Here is a 27,257-nt window from a genome sequence, read left to right on the forward strand (position 1 = left end):
ACAATCTGATGCATGACAATGTTCAAAAGGGTCTTCTTTGCTAAATAAATCTAAGGCATAACAGAAACAGAGTTTAAAGTTTACAATATGTCAGAAGAGGCAAATAGTCAAACTGCTTGGATATGAGGGCATTCAATGAATGAGCTTGGTTACAATTAATCCAGGTGTACCAGACCCATCATCACCATCATCCCCAAAGACAAGAGGATAGGCTATGGAGAGTCGGTTTTACAATTTAAATAGAGTTACTATGATAATGACACTATCAAATCACTAACTGGAGAATTTGGATAAGCACTCAGATGAACCTATTACTTTCCCTGACATAGCATCCGCCTTACTCGTACGAAAATGATGTGTGATTGACAGGGATGTTCCACAAATGGGCGTGGAAGGCTTTGTAGTAGAAATTCGCTGCTCCTGTGACTTTAAGACTATTTGGCAGCACTCAGCCAATCAGAGCGACGGAGGGGGAGGGAAGGGAGCGGGTGGGTAGCAACAGTTGCCCTGGTGAGGACGAAGCGCCATAGCCACGGTAGCCCTGGCGACAAGAACCCAGCAACGAGAATCAACAACAACAACAACTGAATCCGCCATAAAAATAAAAGAAGACAATTTACCGGTGGGAAATACACACGTGGATACAGAGGTGAAGCTCTTTACATATAGAATATTTTATGTCCAATATTGCTTCAACTGAATTGTGCTATTGCTATTTCCCTTGTTGTTTCAGTAGCCATAACAGGCAACTGCCTCCTAGTGTTAGCTGAAGTTAGCCTGAAAGCTAGCCGTCGTATTGATAATAATGCGAGTCCGTTTCTTGAACGGGGTAGTTCCTGTCCGCTACTCATTCGAGTGACACTGGATTGAGCTTGCCATGACGACGCAGCCACAGATGCATACTCAAGCAGGCCGTTGTTATGGCGATGTCAAATGCAAAAGGCACAAAATGGCGGTTGTTGTAGAGACCAGTTAGCTTGCTGTCTGTGTTACCTTGCTGGAAAGCTAGGTCTGTCACGACAGACTTGTGCTTGCTACTGCTTACAATTAACCACAACACGTAGCTGTAACGTGTAACACTGTTTTTGTACGATAATGAAATGTACGTGCATTCTACGGCTGTCTAATATGGTATGGCTGTGTAATATGGGAGGTTTTTTTCCAGCAAACCGGCATAAAACCTTGTCCCTGTGTACATGACGTTGCCTACCCAAAAGGTAGATCAAATTCGGACAGTCAAGTTAAAAGTGTATCTAGATTGGGTTTAGTGTTTATTTGGAAGCAGATTTGGACAAATAGCTGTTGGAGAAATATCGATAATAAAGTAGAAAGCAAGAGGCAGGTGTCGGACATTTCATATCCGAGGGGCGTGGTGAAGGAAGACGTTTTGCAGGTGCTCTGCAGGTCCGAATTCAGTTTAACTTGTTGTTTTAATGAACTGCTATCTGAGTGTTAAAGATTGGCTATTAACATCAGCACTAAAAAACACATTTGTAGACACAGATTTAGTTCATTATAAACCTTCCCACCGGTCTTCAGTCAATTAAACAACGATAAAAAAGGCAGGAGGGGTATAAAATAGTATCAATTATATTGTATACGTCACAAATACACAAATTAAGGGCAATAATGGGATCTCCTCGTAAATGTGTGTGACAAAACTCATTTTCAACAGAATGCATTGCAGTATTAGTTCAACCGTGTGATTTTCCCACACAGTAGTGCCTGTGTTCAATGGCCATAGGATGTGTGATCACATTACAGGTAATGAGAAACCGAAATGCCTGTTCCCGTCAATGCTCCTCCCCCACATTTCCCCATCAGCTGCTCCACCAACAGGTCAGCTACAGTAGTTCTTAGAAAAGGAATAAGGAGCATCTGATGTTGATCTCTATTTTCCCAAACTATTTATACTTTTGTGCAACCAACATAAAATGTTAAAGTATTGTCATCAATGTCATTTTACAAGATGGACCCCCAACTCCAAAATAGAATGAATGACTCAATACTACTTGTTAAACATTTCAAAGTTAAGGGAATACAAGCAGCTGTAATTCACTACAGTTTCTTCTGCTCTCCTCTCCGAAAGTCTGAAATTGTATCCCTCTTTCCTTTGAAACTCTTACTAGCACTCTGTCCCCTGCCCCGTGTCAGTCTGAATGATTATATAGTGGATTGGAATACAAACTGACATCTAGCTATTCTGACCAAATAGGAAATAAACCGTTCCAGTCCCGGTTTTCAGTCTGGAACATTCTGATCCTCCCTTATTGATAGCAGTTAATGCCTGTTTCTTTTTTCTAGGGTGATTCCCAGCTCCTGCAATGGCCACCTCAGGCTACGTAGGTGAGATCCAGCCAGCAGCCCAACCCCAGGGGGCCGTAGTAACCATCACATCGGGGCAACCTGACGCCAGTTCTACCCCTGCAACCTCCCCGCAGTTTCTGGCTGAGATTCAGACCGCTGTGGCCGCTCCCACTGTTCTCACACAAACGGGCCAAACTACTCCCCCTGATCAAGCCCTCTCCATCAGCTCTCCGGAGCCTGCAGATGGTTCCCAAGCCCAGTCCAACGCTCAAGCCCAGCCTCCTCAGACACAATACGTGACCGCAGAGATCCAGGGCTCCCCTTCACAGTCTGGAAATGCTCAAAGCACCCCTCAGTACATTGTTGTTACAGTCACAGGTAAGTCTGAAACTGGGGCAGTTCAGGGTCTGCACTTTACCGTATTAATCCACATTTGAATGGTTACTCCTCATAAAAAAGGAGCAGCTTAGAAACGTTTATTAATATAAAATATGATTGAAGAAATATGTGTACATTATTTTAAAGAATCAAAACTTATCAAATTGAATGACTTCTTATTGTTGCCTTTCTACAACATTTCTTGTCATATTTATTTATTCTTTGTTTAATCAGATGGTTTCATTGAGATTAATATCTATTTTCTAAGAAAGACATGAGAACAAAACACATTCACAAGTACAGAAACAACACAGACAGATTCAACACCACTACACAATAACAAGGACAACTGTTATGGATACTTTTGCCTGAATGGTGAAATGAACGAAATGTGAACCTACAAACATTGAATTATATCAACAGCTTCATTCAAAGTTAAATAATGTATCAAATTTGAATGTATTAACATTCCCTCTATGTCTCACAGAGGGCTCCCTTCACTCCTGTGACAGCGTGTCGGACTCTAGCCCCCCCCCAGCTGTGGTGCAAACAGGAGTTCCCACGCAGGTTGTTCAACAGGTTCAGTCAGCTCAACAGGTAAAATAATAATACTATAATATAACTATAGTATCACAATAATACACATTATAACACAACAACAAATTAATATGTCCTTCACTCTTAAAACGATATAGTATGTTTATCTCTGCAGAGATCTGTGGTGCAGGCTACTTCTCAGATAGCCAAGACTGAGCCCGGTACACAGCTCAGTGTCACCAGCCTGCAACCTGTTCATATCGGCCAGGAGGTAAGTCAAACACACACAGTAACACAACTCATCATTGGTGATAAATAGGACAATAATGTGTACTGTCAGTGACAAATATTAACATGGAATACAAGCAAACACATTTCTCATATCTTTCACTTTGAAAGTTGATCACATGTGACATCAAAACTTTCCAACTTCCTCACATTTTGACTTAGTATTAGTCAATTTATCACATCTTTGGTGGAACCTGCCTCTGCCTCAGTTCCTCCCTAGCACCGTGCTGACAGCATTAGTCAGGGATAGGAACCTTGAAGAATGTCTGCAGCAACATGAGATAGGACAGGCAGAGTTCCAGGCCGAGGCTTCAGCAGACTACATAAGAGAATGCTGCGGCACACCCCTCTACCTTCCCTTGGAGCTCCTTCAGTATTACCAATCACTGTACTGGCTCTCTGTGGCTGCGGAGAAAGAGATAGGAGCCCAACCTGCAGTCACAAACTCAGGCCCATATCAGCCACCACTGCAGACTACAACTGCCACTTTCCAAGTAGGTCAGGGACACTGCTGTGTAGTTAAGGGAACAGAGAGGCTGTCTGAAACTAAGAAATGAATTCATTTTGTAATAATTGATATGTTTGAACTAAAAGGGCAAATATTTATGGGATTTTTTGTGTGTGCTCACTCTTAAGGTTCAGCAGCAGCTCACACCAGTGCCCGTGCAACATGTGTACGCCAATCAAGTGCAGTATGTGGAAGGAGAAGAAACCAGCTACACAACAAGCACTATGTCAGTATATATTTGGGTCCATTATTATCTAACGTATGTCCAGACAGAATTTTTTAAGCCAAACAAAGTGTAAAAAAATAGATCATGATAGTGAGATACTTGCTTAAGTTGCATAGTAATACAAATAAAGAATAATGACAAGAACAAGATGGTAAAACATTTGGAGCCATCCATTGGTGTTTACATACCTAGGGGGTTTATGGTCATAATGCCATGACCATGGGACAGGAGAACACCTTTTTTGTAGATTCCAGGAACAATTCTGTCCAGAACTATGCCATTTGCTACCTACCTGACTAGCGGACTTTACTGTGAGCTGGTTTGCTGATTTATTATTTGAACATTTGCTGTAAAAGGTTACCTGCCATACTTTCTAAAACCAATCTACTGTTGACTGGAATAGCTGAATCATGGTGACACCATCAGCTGGTCGGGACAGGCCTGTTGACACTGCTGCAACGATCTAAAGATAATGGTCAAACTGTTCTGAACTATGCTTAAATGTTTTAATTTGTCCACCAGTTTACTATGCTTCTAAAATGATTTGTCTGTATGTCTTTCATCCAGCCGGTCGAGCGCCTTTCCCTACACTGACACGCCGCTGTACACCCAGACCACAGCTGCCCAGTATTATGACAGTCAAACAGCTTCTGTCTCACAGGCCTCCCCTGGCACACCTCTAACCGTCTCTGTGACTGCTGGCACAACAGGGGGGGTGTCCATGTTTGTTGCCCAGCCCACCAGTGCAGCAGGGGGAGGGGCCACAGTGGTGACCACAGGTGGCACCACCAATGGGGCAGGGGATGGGGCAGGAACCAACGGTGGCGCAGCAGGCAGCTATGTGATCCAGGGGGGGTACATGCTGGGCAGCAGCAGCACAGGGACAGCTGGCAACAGTCAGAGCTACTCTCACACCGCCCGCACCTCTCCAGCCACTGTGAGTATTACAGAGGGCGAGGAGGGTAGCGTGCCGTCGGCAGACAAGAAGGTATGCAGAGGCGCCAAGCGCAGACATTTTCTTATTTTGTTCTCATCCACACAACCCTTTGCTTGGGCATACTGATGATGTCATAGTTTTGTCCAGTCGAAAGCACAATTTAAAAAATTGAGATTTGGACTCGAGATGTACCAAAAAGGTGCTTAATTGATCAAACACTCTGCTCACTTTTTATTTTATTTACAACATGCCTTTTTGTTTGATTTCAGCACATTTTTGCAGATAAAAATAATCTGACATTCATAATATTAGTATTAAACTGTTGGCACTGTTATATTCCAGTGGTGGTTGCCTAGGATTCCAAAAGTCCAACTTTTTCTAATGAAATATTTTTGCTTCAATCCATATTTGTTGGCCTTTAGCCAAACACAACATTTTCATTGCGGTCAAAACACTGCCCTCCTGCCTGCTGCACACAAAGGGAGGCAGGCAGACGGGGGCGGTGGAGCAGCAATCTAACATTCGAGCTTCTACTGAGGTTTACAATGAAGCTTTGATCATCGTGCTGTTAGAGTGCTGATGGTAAAAAGAGGATGATACAGTCCCAATAAGGACCATAATAAATATTTTAGAAGCATACAGTCTTTTTAACTGTGGTTTCTTCCTGAGAGAAAACTAAATCATGGCCTCATCATTTTCATATCATCACAGTGCATGTGACGAGGGCCATTTTGAATTTGCCTGAAATGCCCTTACACTCAATTGTTCATCCCAGATTCATCCTATTGAAGCCCGCATGATAATGGTCACTAACCTACGTATGTTCGGCAACATCCCATAAATATTGCAGGTCATTCATTCATTGCATACCAAAAACGTATGCCACGGCACGCATTTCCAAATGATGGATAAACTGATCATGTCAATTGATTGGTTTGTGTTTGTGTCATTATTTGATTAGAAATATGTGTGTGCATGTTATGTATTTTAAACTTCAAAAATGTGCCTTTGCAATTAAGAGTGCCTGTTATTGCATGTTGTGTGTGGTGTGTTTGTATCTACTGGTTTGCTAACTGCACCAGCTGTTTTCTTTTTTCTTTGCCTGCGTGTCAGGTACAGTGGTTGCTGGACAACTACGAGACAGCTGAAGGAGTGAGTCTGCCACGATCCACGCTCTACTGCCACTATCTGCTGCACTGCCAGGAGCAGAAACTGGAGCCTGTCAATGCTGCCTCCTTCGGGAAACTCATTAGATCTGTGTTCATGGGGCTGCGCACACGACGCCTCGGCACACGGTAAGAAAGGTCCTCAGACTTCCAAAATCAGGTATAAAAGACATGAGACACATATCAATATCATTCCTAATTAATGGACACCCAAGCACATGAACATTGGAGGATTCTTTAATCAAATCGAGAGATGGAGCAATACAAAATGTTGGCGTAGTGTAGGAAGAAATGTGGGCGGAGACAAGGACAGACAGCATGTGTGTGGGTGAGTTTTATAAAGTAGAGGAGATGAGCAAATCAGATTGGCTTTTGAAAAATGTTTGGTAGAATGGGTTTAATTAAGAAATCCAATATATGTTTTTGAAGGTTTGGATTTTAAATAATACTTCAAATGTTTGTCAGTCTTCATTAAGACTCTAAAATGTGTGGCTTTGGAAGAGTAACAACAGGTTGATATCGGCAACATAAACCCTCTCTCCGCTCATAGCTACTACTCACTATAGAAAAACACATGTGTCTCCAATTCTATGTAACACACTTTGTGTCCGCTCCCAACAGGGGTAATTCTAAATACCACTACTATGGGCTGAGGATCAAGGCAGGCTCTTCTCTTCTTCGTCTGATGGAAGATCAGCAACATCTGGCCATGAGGCAGCAGCCATTCTCACAGAAACAAAGGTGCTGTACACACATACAATAATCATCCATAACATTGACTGCATATAAGCCTTTTGAAATCAGAAGTGAAAGTTGTATGAGGGAAGCATGGAGAGCACCCAATCTGCACATCTCCTTGATGGCGACTTCTCAATCACAAAGTAGCCACGCTCTACAGAATATGCTGCTGTCTTTTTGGCAGAAATCTTACTATAATTTAGAAAATCAACATCCTGCTTTATCGAAGGAGACTCGAAAGTAGCCATTGAGACCAGAAACTAGGGATGTAACGATATATCGAATATCGCGGTAAATAAATGTCTCAATACCGTCGTGAGACTGACAACATCTACCGCAATTTTTTTTAAAAAATAATTTAATTTTTTTTTATAAACATTTATTCAACCAGGTGGTCCCATTGAGATCATCAATCTCTTTTTCAAGGGAGACCTGTCCAACATGGCAGCAAGTAGGTTACAACATGAACATAAAACAACAGATAACACGAAAGGACATGGTATTTACAGGGCTACATGTACATACCTAGAGACATTGACAAGTACCAACAGTATATTTATATCTCGCCCTGTCAATAAGCCTCACCTTCTGGGCAAAAACTGTATTATTTTTGAAGTGGTGGAGAGACAATGCACAGTTTGACCCACTGCTGTTACCCATGGCCAAAGCATATCTGTCTGTCCCAGCAACATCAGTACCAAGCGAGAGAGTTTTTTCCACAGCAGGGGATATTGTAAACGCCCAAACATCCCAGCTTCTACCTGGAAATGTGGACATGCTCATATTCCTAAAAGATAACCTTGATGATGCTGAGTGAGTGAGTTAGTGAGTTAGAGTTGAGTTACTTGAAAAACTAAAGTGAAACTTGATTTATTCTATTGCAGGGTCTGATTATTATATTGTTGACACTTTAAAATACTACTATCTTACTAAAATGCTGTACAAATCAGATGTATTATTTAATAAAGATAACAAATTCAATCACATTATTTTTCTTTATTTTTCGCGATAAATATTGTACCGTGGACTTTTTATCGCGATATTATCGTACCGTGAGTTTTTGGTATCGTTACATCCCTACCAGAAACTAATCCAGAAAAAGTGTCATTTAGGTAACAAACCAAGCAGAAGTCGGATCATTTTCTCATAGACAACCAGACTGCTTCTGGAACCACACAAGTTTAAGTCTCCCATACTTTGGCATCTTCCGATTATTATTTCACCACCGTAACCATTTCCATCCATCTATCATTTTTACACATGAATCAATTTCCTTTGTACATTTATTTTTCCTCTGTCTCAGTCTGTTTGGCTTTGGTATTCATCATCTTTGTGTAGATCAGAATATTTGATCTGCCTCATCCTATTCACTTTATGTTTGTACCTATCAGGTTGAAGCCTGTGCATAAAGTCGAGGGAATGACTAACGGCGCGGCAGCAGGAGCCGGCCAGCAGCAGCAGCAGCAGCAGCAGGGGGCTGGCCAAGTGGACATCAGCACCCAGGTTCAGCAGTACCAGCAGTTCCTAGGTGAGTGCACAAACAAATGCATGGGCTGGAAGTACAATAACGACATATAAGAAAGTATTATTTACTGCTCTGATGTGATTTCTCTTTGAGTATCCAGTGCTCTTTTGTTCCAGATGCATCCCGAGCCCTCCCAGAGTTCCCAGACATCGACCTGCAGGGGAAGTCTCTGCCTGAGGGAATCGAGCTGGAGCACATCAAGAGCTTTCAGCTGCTGTACAGAGAGCACTGTGAGGTAACTGAATGAAGCTCCCATTGAGTATTTATGAGTTTCCCACTCATCTAGATGTTTGTGAGATTGTGGAGGACTACTTTAAGTGAAACGACCTACTGTAACCTCTGAGGTAGGACTGTAGGAACTGGAACATGAAAGGACATGTTGTTAGACAGCTGAGGAAGAAGAATATTATTAAGTACGGTCTATTCATTTATTTGGATCTTTATTTATTCAAGCCGTCTCACTGGGATTAAGATCTCTTTTCCAAGAAAGACGTGGAAAGCAAACATTCACAAGAACACAAACATAATAACAGAAACAACGCAACTACACTATCATAAGGAATTAAAAAACGTACAAGAAACATGAACACTTTAAAATGCAAGACTCTAGGTTGAGGGACGTTTGCAGTTTATTCCGATAATTAGATTGAAATGAGACAAGAGATGTTAGGTAGTTAATACATTGTAATAATTATACTAATAAGTCAAAGTCAACTTTATTGTCAATCTAAGTTTGTGTGTACAGACAGAGAGATCGGGAAACGGTATAAAAACATATGTATAAAAAAACATGTATACATATATATAATAATAATACATTTAATTTATATAGCACACTTTTAAAACAACATCATCTCAAGTTGCTTCACAATGCTATAAATAAATATATATATTTCGTCTTTCTGTGTCTTTCCAACTGATCCTGTGATCATCTGTTTGTGCTCAGTCATGTATTTGCAGTCACTGACGTGCAGCGTGTTTCCTCTTTGGTTTTTTAGGCTATTCTTGATGTGATGGTCAACCTGCAGTTCACTCTGGTGGAAACTCTGTGGAAAACCTTCTGGAGGTTCAGCCAGAGTCAGGCGGGAGACGCCACGTTGGCTGTGTGAGTGCTCAAGACAAACATTTTAGTCCAAAACAAAAGCAGTACCATGTTATACAGCATGCTGATAACTTAAACTGGAATATGTGTGTGTTGGCAGTCATGACGAGTCTGAGAAGCGGCTGCCTAAGTCCTGCCTGGTAGTGCTGTGTAAGTACGACCCGGTGCTGCGCTGGAGCCGGGACTGTGACAACAGCCTGTACCAGGCCCTGGTGGAGATCCTCATCCCCGACGTCCTCAGGCCCATCCCCAGTAAGGCTCTGCAGGAATGATAGTCATGCACGTAGGGCTGCTCAATTAATCGTATTTTAATCGCAATTATGATTTTGGCTTGCAACGATTATGAAAACAACATAATCTAAATAAAACAATTATTTATTTTATTTTTTAAAAAAATGTCAGTTGAATTAAACATATATAGTATTATACATATATAGTTCAGGGTAATCAACTGTTAAAAACATGCTGTTCACATTTTTGTTTTCAAAGTAAATGGATAATCGTTTTTAATAATCGTGATATCAATTATTGACCCAAATAATCGAGATTATGATTTTTGCCATAATCGAGCAGCCCTACATGCACGGTCAAATTCAACACGCTGTAGTGGTATATGCATGTCCCAAAATATCATATGATCATAGTTTAACCACCAAAGTGACTGCACAGAAAACGTTTGTTGTAGTAAATATTTCCTTAGATTTAAGATAAGATAAGAAGTACTTTATTGATCCCAATTTGGGATTTCTTTTGTGTTGCAGCAGCATAAAAAGACATGACATTGTACAATACAAATTAAAAGACTAGAAATAAACAAGAAAATAGAGAATATACATATTGAATTACAAATGTACAGTAACAAAATATAAAGCAAGTTATTATGTATACATAAGTATGTGAGGCATGGAATATTAAATATTAAATAGAATATAAATGTCAAATGTACAGAGTGATTTGAAGTCCTAGAGAAGCTATGGAGCAGATAGTTCTCTGCCAGCCAGACAATGTAATTGCCAGATTAATGAAAGATCCTAACCTTCAGTAGATGCCTGTACAGAACTACATTTACCCACAGTGCCATATTCAGCTATTTGGAGTCAATATTAAAAAATACTACATTTCTGTGACAACATTATTGTTTCTGGATTAGACATTGGAATGATGACCTGGCTCTTTAGTCGAGCACGTCTTTTTTTCCCTGATTAGATATCAACTCCTCTGTGAGTCAGAGGTGTTAATGACTTCTTTCTGTTTCAATTTGAGTCAGAATTTGAATTACATTACATGTCATTTGTTAGACGCTTTTATCCAAAGTGACTTACATACATTCAGTACCGTGGGCAATCCCCACAGGAACAATTTGGGGTGAAGTGTCTTCAACGACATGCTGACTGCAGTGGGACTCGAACTTGCTATCACCTGATTTGAAGTCCAGCACACTACCACTGACCCACAGCCTACCTTACTTGATGAACATATTTGAACATCTTTTTTCCTGGTACATCCTCAGGGAAGATCAAATAAATGGACAAGAATGAAAGTCTATTACCCCCTTTCTCTCTCGCTGCCCCTAGGTGCCTTAACTCAAGCCATCCGCAACTTTGCAAAGAGCCTGGAGAGCTGGCTGACCAACGCCATGATGAACATCCCAGAAGAAATGGTCCGCATCAAGGTATAATTGAGTTGGCTTGCAGTTGCTGAAGAAACTGTTTGTTATACAATTGAGCAAGCTTTTGGAAATGCATCCGTTTTCCGTTTTGTGAACAGGCTACAGCTGATTTTACACAACATATCATTTGCTCTGTGGTGCAGCTTTGATGAAAAAATATGTTGTTACATTTCCAGGGAAATTATTTAGATTATCATGAGAAGAAAATAGTCTATTAAAAACAACTAACTCTTATAAAGGAAGTCCCATCATTCCGTTTTTTCTCATTCATTAATGGGACAATGCTTTGTGATAAAGTGAAGATGCAAGGTGAAATATAGGGCTTACATTTGATTATGATGACATGTTCGTATTAAATGCCCCGTCTACTCATCAACGCCAGAGCTGAACAAACATCCTCTAGGTTTTTCTAGAGATATTCATGTGTGTCCGTGGCTTTTTGTAAAGTATTCATTTGCTGTCCTTTCACCCTCCTCTCCTTGTGACCTCTCAGGTGACCTCAGCCAATGCGTTTGCCCAGACGCTGCGTCGCTACACCAGTCTGAACCACCTGGCCCAGGCGGCCCGCGCCGTGCTGCAGAACACGGCCCAGATCAACCAGATGCTCTCCGACCTCAACCGCGTGGACTTTGCTAACGTCCAGGTTGGTTTAGTCTCTGCTGCGTTCATGTCACCTCATAGAAATGTCGGTGTTTGTTTCCCTGCTTTTGATAGCATGTTTCTGTAGCAGCTTGAGGTTTTGTGGGTGTTTACCTAAGTCTGGGTTTCCTGCAACTCCCCCCCCCCCCAGGAAATGTAAGCTTTTTCTCAGAAGTCTTTCTCCTGCCTCCAGTGAATGGAGCTCACATGTGTTGAAACAGAACCCTGAACCTGGAAGTGATTTAGTTTCTGGATTAAAGACAATCATTTTTTAATCTTCACACACAAAAGAATACATACAAATCCAGATAGTGAAAAAAGGGGAAATGTGATAGTAGAGGTACAAAAACAAACATAAGGTTACATAATTCAAATAAAAAATGACAACAGTAAGAACACAAAATTGAGCTGAAACACAATCAACAAAAATAAAGGAATACATACAAAAAAATAGGGTAGAAAAATAAATGAATATCTATATATGTACTGGACATGATTTGTCAAAGGCAGCTGAAGATGATCAAACTGTCTCTTATTGTGTGAAATTGGCTTAAAGTTGATAGGAAAAAGGCAAGAACATATAACATGTAATGTTCGCACACCTGTTAGCCTGTTCCACCATTCTTCGTTTTCCGAGGCTAGGAAGGATTCTTGCCTCGCTTCTGAAGGAGTGACTCGGAAGATATGTCCTACCAAGGAAGCGTCCTCGACATTGAGAAACACCCAAAGTCTTAACCTGAGTCGAAAGATCAGGTCAACCTGCTGCTCTCTTAAGACAACTAGTGCCAGGTGTGACTACCATGCACAATAACGTGTCCCCCATTCTGCCACCCCCCCCCCCCCCCCCGTGCAGGAGCAGGCTTCCTGGGTGTGCCGGTGTGAGGACCGCGTGGTGCAGCGGCTGGAGCAGGACTTCAAGCTGACCCTGCAGCAGCAGAACTCCCTGGAGCAGTGGGCAGCGTGGCTGGACGGGGTGGTCTCCCAGGTCCTGAAGCCATACCAGCAGAGCCCCGCCTTCCCCAAAGCCGCCAAGCTCTTCCTGCTCAAGTGGTCCTTTTACAGGTGGGAGACGTTGGACATTTATATTCCACTGTGTTGTCTTGTGTAGTGTAGGTGACAAAATCCTCTGCTGCTCATTGAAGATGAAAATCTGTTTTTCTCATTTATCAGCCATAGGGAGTCATGAGGTGATCAGGTGACCAAAATCAGACTCAAAGTAAAACATGCACAGAAAGAGAGAGAGAGATGCAGGGCTGCATTCCACTCGTCCAAAAACAATTACATATTTTTTTAACCATCTTTTCACCAGCTTGATGAAAAACTTCACGATATCTGCTCCTGAATATTTAGAGTATTTTGATTTTAAATTCCACTGGCTGCACGCTCTATAAATGTTTTTTTATAAATGTTTTTTTTAAAGCTTAATAAGTACTGTAGATAGATAGTGGACTAAGAACTACGATAGTGACATGTTTGGTAAGATGATAACGACTCTGTACCCGTCTGTCCAAACTAAAAATCAGTTGTGTCTTCAATGTAGGAATGCATTTCTGGCAAATAAGGGAAGACTGGATATGAATTGTTCCAACATTAGTTGTAAAAGAGCAGTTAAGAACTTGTTTATCCCTCTCCGTCTCTTATTCGTTGAACTTTATCATAGTGAAACCCTAAGACACACTTCCCGTTGGTGGTTGAGAAGAAGAAGAAGTGATATGGTGTACCGATGACTTAAATCCCCTGTCTCTGTTCTCCAGCTCCATGGTGATAAGAGATCTGACCCTAAGGAGCGCAGCCAGTTTCGGCTCCTTTCACCTGATCCGCCTGCTGTACGATGAGTACATGTACTACCTGATAGAGCACCGAGTGGCCCAGGCTAAAGGAGAGACCCCCATCGCTGTCATGGGAGAGGTACCAAAGCGCACAAACTCATAAACATGAAATAAATACAAACCGACTCAAAGACAGTTTCTTCCCCAGAGCAATCATGGCACTGAACTCTTGCACTAGTCTTCCTCCCCTGTGCAACAACCCATAAGTCCAATATACATAAAGTACCATCCACACATACATACTATACTCTACTAATTGAATTATTTCCTGCACTTTATTTCATTATTATTTTATGTATGTCTTTGTTGTAGGGCTGCTCGATTATGGCAAAAATCATAATCTCGATTATTTTGGTCAATAATTGATATATGCGAATGAAATTCGATTAATTGAGCATCCCTACTTTGTTGTCTGTTGTCTATTCTGAATGTTTTGATGGCACCTTAAAAGGAGTAGCTTTACTCTTCTCGTTGTACTTGTATAATGACAATAGATGCTTCTAATTCTAATGTAAATAGTACTAACACATTTCCCCTCTGCCATTAGTTTGCCAGTTTAGGCCGGGGGCTCAACCAGCTGGATCCTGACAAAGGTAAATACACAACATTTTTAATATTTATAGGATATATTTTATATATTTATTTGATTTATTACAGTTTGGTTGCTGCTAGAACGCAATAAAGGGGCATGCTCCCTTTCTGATATTTTAAAGTCCAAACATCAACCAATATATTTAGAGCATAATAGTTGTCTTGGTAAAAAACATGTTTTGAATTTCACATCTTCCTTATTTTTTAAATAAATGTTAACTTTTGGACGTGCTCTGCTCTTTTGAAATGTTTCAATCACACATGTCAGAAACAACCCTATGCAGCCGCCACTGAATTAACATTTTAAAAATAGCAAATGACTAATATTAGAGCTGCCTACTCTCTATCTGAAACCGTGCCAAAATACCAATAAAAAAAAAAAAACTGCTCCTAAACATTTGATCTATTCAGATCAGCCCTACGTCAAATCTCAAGCTGTGTTAATAACTAACTCAATTCCCTTTGTCCATCCCAGAAGAGGAAGAGGAAGAGGAGGAGGAAAGTGATGATGAAGGTCAGGAGCTGTCCCTTCCTTCAGACGGGGGGGTGCTAGGAGACGAGTCTCTGGAGCCGCCTGCCAAGCTGGCCCGAATGGACCAGAGAGTCCTGTTCAGCACCGGATCAGCTGACGACTGAGCACACAGTCACACAACTAGCTGGAGCCGATCGTAGTGAATATGCACACACACTCACACACACTAGCACACACAGATGTACAAAAACCACTCATTTATACACTCCACACATGTATATAGATCTTGTAAATGTGTGTGTGCGCACTTCTGCTGCATTCTGTAAATGGTTCCACACCCACACTCACACCCACACACCCACACACCCACACACACACACACACACACACACACACACACACACACACACACACACACACACACACACACACACACACACACACAATCAAAACATTCAGTACTGCTGTTGCCTGAATGGCAGAACCACCTGTTGGCACCATTGACCCGATTCACAATCGTTGGCACCGCAATGGGAGGTGTCTTCAAAACCCATAGAGCCAATGTGATGAAATAAAAAGACCCTCAAAGTCACTCTCTCAAAAAAAAATCTCCAAATAATGACTTGGTATCTCAGAATAATAACATAACAAATAATAATAAGAACAAGAAACCTTCTCTGACGTTTCTTACTATTAGAGATAGTATGACATGGTATTGCGATACCATTTGTTGTGTTTAGCGATAGTATGTCATTATGGTGAAATACTTAATTATTATTCTGAGATACTATCTCAACCAAGTCATTTTTTAAATATACTTTGTCATTGTTTTTCAGGTAGTAGGTATTATTTTGAGGAAGTTTCTGATAATGAGGAATTTTTTTTTTGTATCACATTGAAATGAATGGGCTTCCATAGACAGCAACACAGAGCATGTGTTAACCCTCAGTTGTATTGACCTGTAAAACTGCCAGGCATGTTTTTTTTCGTTCTCTCTCATTGCATTGCAACCTGTAGCCTCGCTGTCTCCTAACTCAAAACATCCGCTCACCTCCAGAAACTGTCACTGCCGTATCAAAGTAGTCTTGGAAATACTGTGATGTGTGTTTGCGTGTGTAAAGGTAATCTCTACAGGAGGAGGGTGCAAAGCCGACCTTAAACAGTGAACGATTGCTACATTTAGTTTGTAAAAAGGGACATCAGTGAGAGACAGCGGGAGGTTGGGATATTTGTTTGATGTGTTTATTTCTGTTGGAGCACTGGGGGTCACACTGCTCTGCTGTTGCTTCTGGAGGCTGACTGAACATGCTTTTCTATGATGGTGTGTGTCTGGTTGTGTGATTGTGAGTCATGCCAATTGTTGACTGTTTCCTCTGTGTGTATATATATATATTTTTGAAGGTGTTCATTTGGGAAAAGTGTGAATAGTACCTGTTTTATTTAATTTGCCTGTAAAGAAAAAAACCTTCTTGTGTTCTTGGAGTGCCTGTCGCAGCTGCTACTCACACTTGTATAGAAAAATCTACGGCTGTGGAATCGGGGCTCCCATTAGTTGCTGCAAAAAAATCCTCTCTTTTTTTATTGAACATGTGGCTCCATGAGAAGCGGTACTTTATGTATGTGTCATATTTATATGTTTTAAGTACTTCATTCCTTTCATCCAATAAGTTCCTCTATGGCCTCATTTTCCATTGCTTATAATTCTCCTGCCTTATTTCTCTTTTCCATGTGTGCCAAACCTTTGCTTTGTTCCCATTGTTTTAAAAATGATCCTTGTTTGTTTTAAGGGGGACTGTGCCTGAGTAAGAACGCTGATATATTCTAATATTCTGATGTATATTTATTCACTATTTTGAATTTTGTTGTCACTAAGTGAACCTCTTGTGCAGTGTATGGTGCTGTGATGTCACACATTGTAAGCAACCTTTGTGTGCTTTCTTAATTTGTGATTGTAAGTTTAGTTATTGATCCTCTATCATATCTGATGGCTTTTCCACTAATAGGCTAAGGCCCTGCCTCTTTGCACATATCGACTATTGTCTTGAAAACTCAGACAGTTATCTGAAATGTTTTCCACTTTCTTTGAAGTCTTAAGTGTTTTTCTTTAATGGTGGGGTGAAGTTGTCAGATGTCGTACGAACATCTCGTACGACTCTGTGGTGAGAGGTGAGATCGGATTTCTGCACAGTCCTCCACCGACACTCATCTCCCTCCACTGTGCTTTCATCTCGCTGCATTTCCGCCCTCCTGCCGATGGCTTTGTTTTGCTTCAAACATCCATATTCTTAAACACTGTTTGTCATGATTGGTTGTCGTAAACATGTCATTTTTGGATTTATGAATACAATGTCTTTTAAATAGCTGCGATGTTCATGTTTTCGACAAGCATCGCCAGCCTCAAACCAGCACATCAACCTTTATATACGAGTCTAACGTTACCACAGCTGAGTACATATCATCTACAGCAAATAGAATGGCCATTGTTTAGTAAGAAAAATGTTCAGTAATTTTTATAGTGCATTGTTTCTTATGTACAAAACAATTGAGAAAAAAAGATGTTCAGTGGCAGTGTTTTATGAATTTGGTCTGCTATAAGTATGACTGTGCCTTTGGAGGTGGTAGAATGCAATTCAGATGTTTTTAATTTTAAAGATATAAATTAAAGAATTTTTAAAATTGCACTCTTGTAGATAATTGTTTTCTTTAGTTTAACGAAAGTGTCTTTGTTGAACAGTAACTACAGTCATATCTCAGATCATCAGTTTTTATAAGTTTTGTGGCTCAGAGATAGAGTTGTGGTGCGACAGGCAGCCACAGCCTTACTAAATCTGAGTCTTTTTTTTCATAAACTGACTTCCTGTCTGAGACTGTCACACACTTCTGCTGCAAAGTGCAAAGAGTTACAGGAACAGAAACCACACAAATGTCCTTAGACAGTAAAAGATCAAAAGTGTTGTTGATTGTAAGTGTGTGAAAACTCAAAATGCAGCAAATTCAGTTTAAAACGAGATCTTTCAAATATTTTCCCCTGTAAATGGGTTTAATCTATTTAGTAACACTTGATTATTCTTATAAAAGCTAACAGTGACATCTAGTGGTGATTCGTCTCAAATGTGATTTAGTTATATCTGCTAACAGTGGGCAATGTTTTAAGTGCATACCGTTTGTAAAAAACATGACAACAAAATGTTCAACACACACTTTAAAGTAATCAACATCTGCCCCATTTGAATTCAGAGTATTGCTGCTGGTGGTCATCTATTAGCAATATCAACACTGCGTCAAAGCTGCCATTCAAAGTACAAGATTCATACCTGATACATCTCTGTAAGTCCAAACCGACAGCCTTATATTGCTGAATATATGTACATGTATATCTTCAAGTGAGACACATTGGAAGGCTACATTTCATTCTGTTACGCACAATGAAGGGTCAAATATTTAAACATACTCGTTGGCATCCATGAAAAAAGTAAGTATAAAACGTGCATTAAAATCACAGCATGATGCAAATGTGAGGTGAATTTAGCCTTACATAACACTATTTTAGAATACATGAAAAACTACAGAGGGTGTCAGAAACTCCAAATTAGGATGAGGTATGCAGTTGCCTCAAGGTGAATGCCCACTCCCAGTATGTTAGTTATAAAAGGTCTGGTGGGTGTTAATGGCAGGGAAGTTAATGGGAAGGCCATAACAAAGATGCATAACCTGATGTGCGGCTCATAAATCCTGCAACCTATGAGCCATTATACAACGTTGTCCTTCACACTTCAAGGACTCCAGGACTAAGTCTAGTACCCGTCATCGAGGCTCCCTATTTAAAACTATTTCACATAACTTGCATGTCCTTAGCAGATAAAGGGGGGGTGTTTTCATCATCTATCTCTAGCAGCTTTCAGCAATGAAAAGTGACTCCACATGCACCAATCAACACTACAAATCTATTTGTACACTTGCTATACAAAATGCTGCATATGAACACATTCATAAGCAAATGAAAAATAATACCATAGTAATACCACAAAAGTCTTAGCCAAGTCAAAAAATTTGAGTAAAAGAATACAATTTTTAAAAGAATGGAAAAATCAAATGAGCTTTAAAAAGGGATGAATGATATATTATTACCTGATACACAATGAGATATAAGACCTGATAGCTAGGGAGACGAGGATGATTATATATATTTAAAAGCAACTCCTCTGCAGGAAAGAAAGCATATCAAGGCTTCCATGTATATAAGGGCATTCATAAAATATATTTAAAGGTATTGAGAACCTGTGTGGCGGGATATCAGTCCTTTGCCTCAGCTGCAAAGCACTGGAAAGCTTGTTCAGTTGACAATGTTCATTTGGAAAGTTTCCACGGGTGGTTCGGTGGTGAGGAAGGGTTTCACTTCCACTCAAAATAAAAGATAAACAGGCTGGATCCTGGACTTAAATTCGGGGTCGTCTTCTTCATCCTGTCTTCCTGATTCCTTCTGCCATCACTGCGTCTAAAATACAAACAGTTGAAAGGAAGCACATCCGTTTTATTTTAGAAAATAATGTATTTACTTCAGATGGATTGAAAGCAAACCTCGGTGTCAGAAGCAGGGTCCACAGAAACAGGACGAAAGCCTCGCTCTGTACCGACCTGTCCCTGCTGTGGAGCGGCTGGCTGTCCGGTCTGTCCGTAGTACGACGCCTGCAGCCGGTAGTACTCCGCCCAGGCAGCGCTGTAGTCCGGCTCCCCCCCCGCTTTGGACGCTGCCCCCGCCGCTGCTCCTCCAGGTGCAGCAGGGGCAGAGCCGCCTGCCTGGCCTGGAGGAGGGATAAAAGAGACACATCACCATAACAGTCACTTCCACTTTAAGAACAAGTTCACCTGGGGAAACAACAAATCAACACGTATTATCTCTGATCAGGTTTTGATGTTTAAGTGACAAAATATATCTTACTCAAACCAACTCGATGCACACTAATGCTAAGCAACACAAATCAGAAATGTAATATATAAAATATTGCAAAAGATGAAGCAACATTTTTTTTTTACATTATACATAGATTATAAATGATTTCATTTTCAAAAATAAAATGGATGTCATGGATATTATTTTAGTTTATTGTTATTTTTACGATGTGTTTATGTGCTTTTGTGGTTTCATCTTGTATTTTGTATGTCACTGCCGAACAACATATTGTTTTGGGGGATATTATCAACTACATTTGTCCAAGAATAAGATTCAGATTTATTCTATTAATGTTTAATATTTTCACTGTTTAACCAAAGTGAATTAGGTAAAAAGTTCCATTTGAACATGTGAAGAAATGAGAAAGAAATGAGAGCTGAGTTTGACCTGCATTAGTTCTAAAAGATGGCACTTGCCTTGGCCGGACTACTGCTATGGGTTGTCTGGGCTAGTCGCTTAGCTTAGCTGACAAATGTTAAAATGGGTCAAACACCCACATTTGGTGTTGGTCAATCATCCACAACAAAATTAATTCCTTCTAAGTTGTATGGGTTACATAAAACCCATTAACATTATGTATTTAGTCTCCCGGCTGAAGTTGATGATGACTGGTTTAAAGCAGCAGAACATTTCAGCACCAATAGAAAAGCAGGTAAAGCTCCAGAGGGAGTTGTTCTGCGGCCTCACCCATCTGTTTGTAGTACTCCTCCCAGGCCTTGCTGTAGTCTGGCTGGCCCCCGGGCGTCTGTGCAGGCTGGGTCTGCTCCCCTGAAGGTTGGGCCCCTCCTCCTGCCGGGGTAGCGGGGTTCTGGGCTGGACCCCCCCGTGGCGGCTGATGGTAGTACTGAGCGTAGTATGCCGCCCAGGCTGCGTTGGGGTCATTGGCTGCTGCCATGCCTAGAAAAGATGCAGGGTGGAGGGGGTGAGGTCCTGCTACTGGCCTGGAGACCGGGCTTGGAGACCAGGGGGGAAACAGAGACACGGTTAGCTGCTGCTCAACGTCAAGACATCTCATCACAACATTACCATCAGTATTCCTGTTCACCTTCCTAGACTTAGAAAACAAAAAGGCATTACTCATCTGAAAATAGGACGGTTAAAACGTATAGCCTGGGATGAAAGCACTGTAACAGCCAACATGCTAAAAAGAGCATCAAATAAACATTGATCCCCCAAAACCAGGAGAGGCAGTGAAGTCAACGGTGACTCACTGGGGTCATGGGGGGCCTGGGGCTGCCACTGCTGGTAGGTGTTGCTCCAGCCCTGAGGGGGGTACTGGTGAGGACCACCACTAAGGAGAAGAGCAATGGTTGGCATCACTATGACATGATGGAAACAAATGATACTCTGAAATGCAACTATACAAACTATTGAATTTAGAAGAAAACTAAGTCTTCTGACCAAAATGTTTTTTCTCAGGTTATATCTTCCATCAACAATTTCTTAAAACAAGTTAAAGAGGAAGCCACAACATTAGCCTTTGGTGGCTGCTAAACAAATAGCAAAAATGGTTAATTCATGAGATTTCAGCACATAAAACCACCACTGATCTCTTATGCAGCTGCAGAATAAAAATCAGCTACTTCTCAGTCCGGTAACATGCCCCCTCGCTTATTTCCCCCTTCAGATGTACCCTGATCTCATACATGGCGTCTCTGTAATCCAGTGAACAGAATCATGTAGCTACGGAGAACTTTAAAAGTGACCTATCATGCAAAATGCACTTTTGTACATCTTTTCTACATGAATATGTTTCCCCGGTGTTCCAGGGAACTCACCAAGTGTCAGAAAACACAACCCTCTCTATTTTCCTCCATACCCAAATCTCTTAAAAAGGGGCTGTAACGGATCTGATACAGACTGATCCAGATTTGAACACCTCTATGACGTCACAGAAGTGGCGCTACGGCTATTGGGCCAACTCCACCAATCAGGAGGAGACAGCCACGGACATTGCCGTTGGAAAGCGCTGGAGACGCTGTAGTACATATGCCAGGCCTGTAGATGGTGCTGTTCTCACAGAATCAGCCCATGCAAAGACAGTGTGAAATTGAGCGAAATGAGGAATGGCTAAAATGTATAATCTGTTTGGTATTTTGAAAAATAAAAAGTATAAATATGCCTTATATAGGTATGGTCCTACACTATATTATTCAAATATAGCATGATAGGTCCACTTTAATATCTGAAGCTTTACAAACAGTTGTATGATAGTCCTTGGTACTCACTGTGGTGGTCCGGGCGGTCCAGGGTTGTATGGGTCAGGGTTGTAGGGACCCATTGGACCTCCAGGACCTGGTCCACCTGGTCCCGGGCCCACAGGACACAGGGGGATCTGAAACATGTTAATTAATCCCACATCAAATGAAGAAGAACCGACATATTTACCTTTATGTAAGTACGAATTAAAATAGAAAGTACCTCAATCTTCTCCTCGATGAGCTGCTTGGCGTGGTCGATCTGCTGCGGCGAGCCCCGGATGATAAAGATCTTGAAGTTGGGGTCTCCGTTGGGGGGCGGTTGTCGGCAGATTTCTACAAAGGCCCCTGTCTGCTGGTTGATGGATTTAACGTTCTCTCCTCCCCGGCCAATCACAAGTCCACACTTGTGGGCAGGAATAGAGAAGGTCATTTCCCCTCCAGGGGGCCCCCAGCCGCCTTGACCCCCACCTCGACCCCTGTTGCCTGCAGGCATGCCTGGAGGACCTTGGGGACCCTGTGGTTGGAGCGGAGAGAAGGCCTCAGTATTTTAGCAAGCATGCTTAAGGATTATAACATCTTGCTGCCATACGTTTACTATTATGCACAATTGATTGGGAATATACTTTATTACATTTACCCCCTGTCCCTCATCCCGGACCCTGATGCTCTGCAGCAGGTCGTTGATGATCTGAGAAGCGTGGTCGCAGCAGTCAGGGGGGCCACTGATGTGTGCGATCTTATCTGGACCTGTCCCATCATCTGTAGGAAAGATTGAAATCTGCATTTAGCTGTATTCTTTTCTTTGTTTGTATCAAATGACCTATGTGGAAGGGTCCATTTAAGTGCCTCAACTCAAAACCTCACACAGGCCAGGTAAAGGCTACCTGCTCTATTATTGAAAAATCAGTTCAACACAATAATGGATGTTAAGTCAATAAAAAAGAGAGAGCAACATGACACCAGATTTGCAACCAAAGTGAGAGATTTGCCTGATTCAGCAGATATTGGGCAACATCAAGCAAGCAGCTGTCTGTAAACCCTTTTTACAGAAAAGGGACAATGTATTTGCTCTGGTGAAATAAAGACACCACGTCTTTCATTTACATTTATCATTCGTTAGAAGACAAAAAAGTATAGGGACAATGAGAGCCAAAAAGGTGCCTTTTTTATGAATCGGCATCAAACTTTCATGTTCTCTTGACATGGATTTGAACGTTTATGTGCGGTTAAAGCAACATCAACATATTAATCATTAAAGTCAATTCAAGGCCTGACTCCTACCTTGTTTGAACTGTATCCTAACTCCGGCATCATTCTGGATTTTCTTGATCATCTCTCCATTGCGCCCGATAACCACGCCGACTGAGTGTCTCGGTATAGGAATCTATGTGGAAAACAGACGTTTTTTAAAACCAATTTGGTTCAAAGGCAACTTATCCCACTTCTTATTTTGCTCCGTCTCACACAAACTCACATCCATGCCTCCTCCCATCCGGGCGCTGAAGTCATTTCTTTCATTGAAGCCACCGTGGTCCCTCTCCCTCAGAATGTCCTGCACCATCTCCTGGGCTTGCTGAAAAGGAAAACACGATGATGACATTACATGGCAACTGGACACAACAGATTTAGGTTGACATTTATGAGAAGATTATATAAATGTACTTGGACTTTGTAGGGATCTCCGATGATGCGTAGGGGCTTGTCGACATTGGGTCCCTGAGTGACATCCTGGATCAGAATCATCTTCACCCCTGCACGCTCCTGGATTTCACGCGATTGTGCATTATCATGATTGAATACTGGACGTATGCTTTAATGTAGTTACAGTTTCTAAAATGCAGTTTACCTGCAGCTGTTTGATAGTCTCTCCTCCCTTTCCAATGACCAGCCCAGCCTTGCCTGCTGGGATCATCATCTCGTGCACCGTGCCGCTCTGCCCGTTGGTGGACTCGTGATAAGAAGAAGGTGGCGTACCCCTCCCTCGAGACACGATCTCGTCCAAAAGCCTCCGGGCATTCCTATCCAGGGAAGAGCTGACCAGTTACTCCGCGTCCTTTTTACAAAATGTTGTAATCAAGCTGATCTAACGGCCATTGACAGTAAGCAATTAAGGTCTGTACAGGTTAACCATTTACAAATAGCATCGTAGGGCTTCAAACTAAGTGCCTAATTTATATAAAGCTTGGCCATACATTATCTTTGAAATAATTTGTTACATTTATCAAAATGGTTTATTAATTGGCTCCTTAGAGTCACATAAAATCAGTGATAACAATCAAATTTTTAAGCAATGTTCTTGCCAGGTTATTTTGGGCAAATTTGACAAATACAAAGGGCAACCAACATCATACGTAACATAAACAAAACAAAAGTGAGCCTATTTTCATAAGGTCTGATACTTACTGTATGGAGTCTTGGGAACCTGTGAGAGACACGCTCCTGTCTGGAAGGCCTCCACTGTCTGGACACACACACATAGAATACCAATATTACAATTAAAAGGTAAACTATAGTGAAAATGTAAACCGGTGGATGAGTAAAGCAGTACCTGGAGCTATCTGAACCTTGCAACCGGACTCCTGTTGAATCTTATTGATCTGTTCACCCCCACGGCCAATAACTGTAGAGAAAGAGAGATACAACTTTGTTGTGAGTGAGTCACACTCTTTTCGCGTATCTTTTTTGTGTGCTAAAACTGAGTTGGTTTGAACTCACTGAGTCCCACCATGCTGTCCGGGACACTGTATTCCTCTGTGTTGGAGGCAGGCCTGGAACTATCAGCAGGCAAGAATGACAATCAGGGAAAAAGAGGCAATAAATCAGGCAACATTTATAAAAAGGCTTCAAATTTATACATACAAACAACTGAAAATGATCAGATCTTACCTTTGTTGTGCAAGAGCAGCCAGTTGTGCACCAATAGCTGAGACATAAACAGAAAAAAATAGATAACAGCTGGAAGTCTCTACTAAATAGTCAGCTATATATTTTAAACATCACAGCGCAAAAAGGAAACAGAAAATTGAATAGAGGGATGCACTCACACAATGCATTGGCTGAATCCAAGTCACTCTGAGCAGCCAGCTTTTTACTCTCTGGTTCATCTGTCAGGCGCATGCAATACAGACAATACAGGTAAGAAAGGTATTTATTCAATTGGGTGACAAAATAAACCTTTTGATTAAGAAGACTGTGCACTGAGTAGTGAGGTGACCAATACCTGCATCCTCCAGCTGGCGTTTTTGTGCAGTGAAGGGAAAGCCATCTGATGCAGTGTTGTTGTTCATGGGAGGAGGACCAGCATCACCTCCAATCTTTGCTGCAATCTGAAAAGAAAGAATAAAGGTAACCATGACAATTGAGCTGTAAAAAACCAGATGGTCCAACCCTCTCCTTCAAGTGTGCCAACATGATAAAACTCAAGTATAAGCTACACTTGAGACTGAGCATTTCAGACTTAAGGTCTGGAAGAGAATAACCTCTTTTTATGCCAAGGATTTTTTCACAAACAAGGAATTGACTTGTTTTTTTGCAATGCTCTCAGTAGACATATGAAGGTAAAAAATAGACAGGACTATAATGTACAAAAGTAATAGGTGAACATGTAAAAAGTATATAAATAAATGAAGTTGTCCATCTATCTGATCTGGGACATCCACGATAATAATATGAAGTCTAAAGTCAAGTCAAATCCACTTTATTGTCAATTTCTGTACAAACAGGGAAATCGAAAGGCCACTTCTCACAGTCCCAAATAATACAAAAATATAAATCCACTTAAAAATAACATAATACATAATTAAGACTAGGCCTATATACAGTAATTAGTTGATTGGATTTTGGTTATTTTACAAGTTGCCTTTTTTTCTTGGCTTGTTTTATGCCAACCAGGTATGTTTGCCATCATACCTGCATGGGTTTTATATAAACCACCCCCACATTTAGTATAAACATCAAACCCATAATGTTGTATTTTTATTGACTCGAATTTAGGTAATTGTTAAGCTAATCTTGCAAGTTTTATTTTCCTATCACCCTGTCACTTACACACTGGGTTTGTTGGGACACACAGACAGTGTTTCAGCTACGACAAGCAGTGACCATACATTACTAGCTTACTTTTACTACTATTAACAATTCAAAAATACATGATAATTCAAAAATATTAATAGAATATATCAAGCTGTGTACACATTAATAGCCCATAAGCTAAGCAGAAAGCTAGCCCTCCCCCAGCTCAGCTGTCACCTCCCTCCTCCTCACCAGCCGGGCCCGCTGCACTGCGTCCGCGAACGCATCTTTCTGGATGCCTCCTGCCCCGTTCCCGAGAGCTGTCTGCCCGTTCAGAGGGTCCCCGGGTCCCGCTGCAGGCACCGCATTGTACTCCGACATGTCGACTAGAAGAAAGGTGCTGGAAAGAAAGCAGAAAAGCAGCAGTTGCGCAACACTGGGACGAAAAGTAAAAAAACTAACGGGTACAGGAAATCAACGGAGAGAAACGACGGAGGCCTGTATGGTGCTTTCGCGTTTGTATTACGCTGTTATCATCATCAGTGTTGGAACAAGTAATAATAGCATAATGTGCTTAAATAAAAGTACAAATACTATGGTCTTAAAATATTCCACTACAAGTAAAAGTCCTGATTTAAATGTTCTACTTCAGTAAAAGTATAAAAGTAATTTTTATCAAAATGTAATTCAAGTACAAAAAGTAAAATTACTCATCTGCTCAATGACCTGATTCAGGATAATATAAAGTACAGGAGTATTATAAGCTAAATGTACTTCAAGTTTCAACAGTAATAGTAATCGTTATGCATCTTTTCACAGTATGTTATCATGTTTTTACTTTTACACATTTAAGAGCATTTCAGTGTTGTAACTGAAAATGGACTACTGCATTATACTATATCAGCATGTGTGTTTTTATATTTACAAAGTAACAAGTAACTGTGACTGTTAAAATAAATGCACTGGAGTAAAAGGTATGATATTCACCTCCGAAATGTAGTGGAGATGAAGTATAAAGTACAAAAATTTCAAAAAAGTACTTAAGTACAGTACTTGAGTAAATGTACTTAGTAACTTTCCACCAATGATCATCATAAGCCACATCAGCCTTATGGTTGCCCTCATTTGGCTAATTCTAACTTTAAGAGTATATTATATATATATACTTTTTATAATATTAAA

At 41.0% G+C, this 27,257-nt stretch overlaps 2 protein-coding genes across 13 annotated transcripts; one reads left to right on the plus strand and one right to left on the minus strand.

The window, feature by feature from the left end:
* Positions 1–499: 499 nt before the first annotated feature.
* rfx1a (regulatory factor X, 1a (influences HLA class II expression)) lies at positions 500–18,992 on the plus strand. 6 transcript variants are annotated; one of them, XM_079642883.1, is made up of 19 exons: positions 500–649; positions 2,305–2,685; positions 3,173–3,282; positions 3,398–3,493; positions 3,720–4,004; positions 4,147–4,244; positions 4,812–5,232; positions 6,295–6,476; positions 6,969–7,088; positions 8,477–8,613; positions 8,727–8,845; positions 9,609–9,715; positions 9,813–9,964; positions 11,287–11,384; positions 11,875–12,024; positions 12,874–13,082; positions 13,775–13,928; positions 14,397–14,442; positions 14,916–18,992. In XM_079642883.1, the coding sequence occupies exons 2-19, from the start codon at positions 2,325–2,327 to the stop codon at positions 15,074–15,076; spliced, it is 3,006 nt and encodes a 1,001-aa protein (XP_079499009.1). In that variant the 5' UTR covers positions 500–649; positions 2,305–2,324; the 3' UTR covers positions 15,077–18,992. The 6 variants fall into 6 exon arrangements, with proteins under 6 accessions (XP_079499009.1, XP_079499010.1, XP_079499011.1 ...); XM_079642884.1 differs by having other exon boundaries at positions 6,301–6,476; XM_079642885.1 differs by having other exon boundaries at positions 4,812–5,181.
* A 75-nt stretch (positions 18,993–19,067) lies between these two features.
* On the minus strand, positions 19,068–26,562 carry LOC307014766 (far upstream element-binding protein 2-like). Of its 7 annotated transcripts, none has more exons than XM_079642896.1 (17): positions 26,328–26,562; positions 25,285–25,390; positions 25,109–25,168; positions 24,951–24,987; positions 24,780–24,838; positions 24,613–24,684; positions 24,468–24,525; positions 23,911–24,082; positions 23,727–23,825; positions 23,539–23,637; positions 23,346–23,448; positions 22,702–22,823; positions 22,285–22,578; positions 22,092–22,198; positions 21,075–21,154; positions 20,551–20,760; positions 19,068–19,714 (listed from the first exon to the last, which is right to left on the minus strand). In XM_079642896.1, exons 1-17 carry the CDS (start codon positions 26,454–26,456, stop codon positions 19,470–19,472), a joined length of 2,052 nt encoding a protein of 683 aa, XP_079499022.1. In that variant the 5' UTR covers positions 26,457–26,562; the 3' UTR covers positions 19,068–19,469. The 7 variants fall into 7 exon arrangements, with proteins under 7 accessions (XP_079499022.1, XP_079499021.1, XP_079499020.1 ...); XM_079642895.1 differs by having other exon boundaries at positions 22,696–22,823; XM_079642894.1 differs by having other exon boundaries at positions 26,313–26,562.
* Positions 26,563–27,257: the final 695 nt, after the last annotated feature.

Source organism: Notothenia rossii, assembly GCF_949606895.1.
Source record: "Notothenia rossii genome assembly, chromosome: 8".
Lineage (NCBI taxonomy): Eukaryota > Metazoa > Chordata > Actinopteri > Perciformes > Nototheniidae > Notothenia > Notothenia rossii.

Coding starts and splice junctions, on each gene's coding strand:
- LOC307014766 (XM_079642893.1), bottom strand. CDS start 26,456: ATGTCGGAGTACAATGCGGTGCCTGCAGCGGGACCCGGGGACCCTCTG. Junction 23,826..23,910: donor AGACTATCAAACAGCTGCAG/GTAAACTGCATT, acceptor CGTGAAATCCAG/GAGCGTGCAGGGGTGAAGAT. Junction 22,579..22,695: donor ATGAGGGACAGGGGGTAAAT/GTAATAAAGTAT, acceptor CTCCAACCACAG/GGTCCCCAAGGTCCTCCAGG.
- rfx1a (XM_079642883.1), top strand. CDS start 2,325: ATGGCCACCTCAGGCTACGTAGGTGAGATCCAGCCAGCAGCCCAACCC. Junction 12,025..12,873: donor TGGACTTTGCTAACGTCCAG/GTTGGTTTAGTC, acceptor CCCCCCGTGCAG/GAGCAGGCTTCCTGGGTGTG. Junction 13,083..13,774: donor CTCAAGTGGTCCTTTTACAG/GTGGGAGACGTT, acceptor TCTGTTCTCCAG/CTCCATGGTGATAAGAGATC.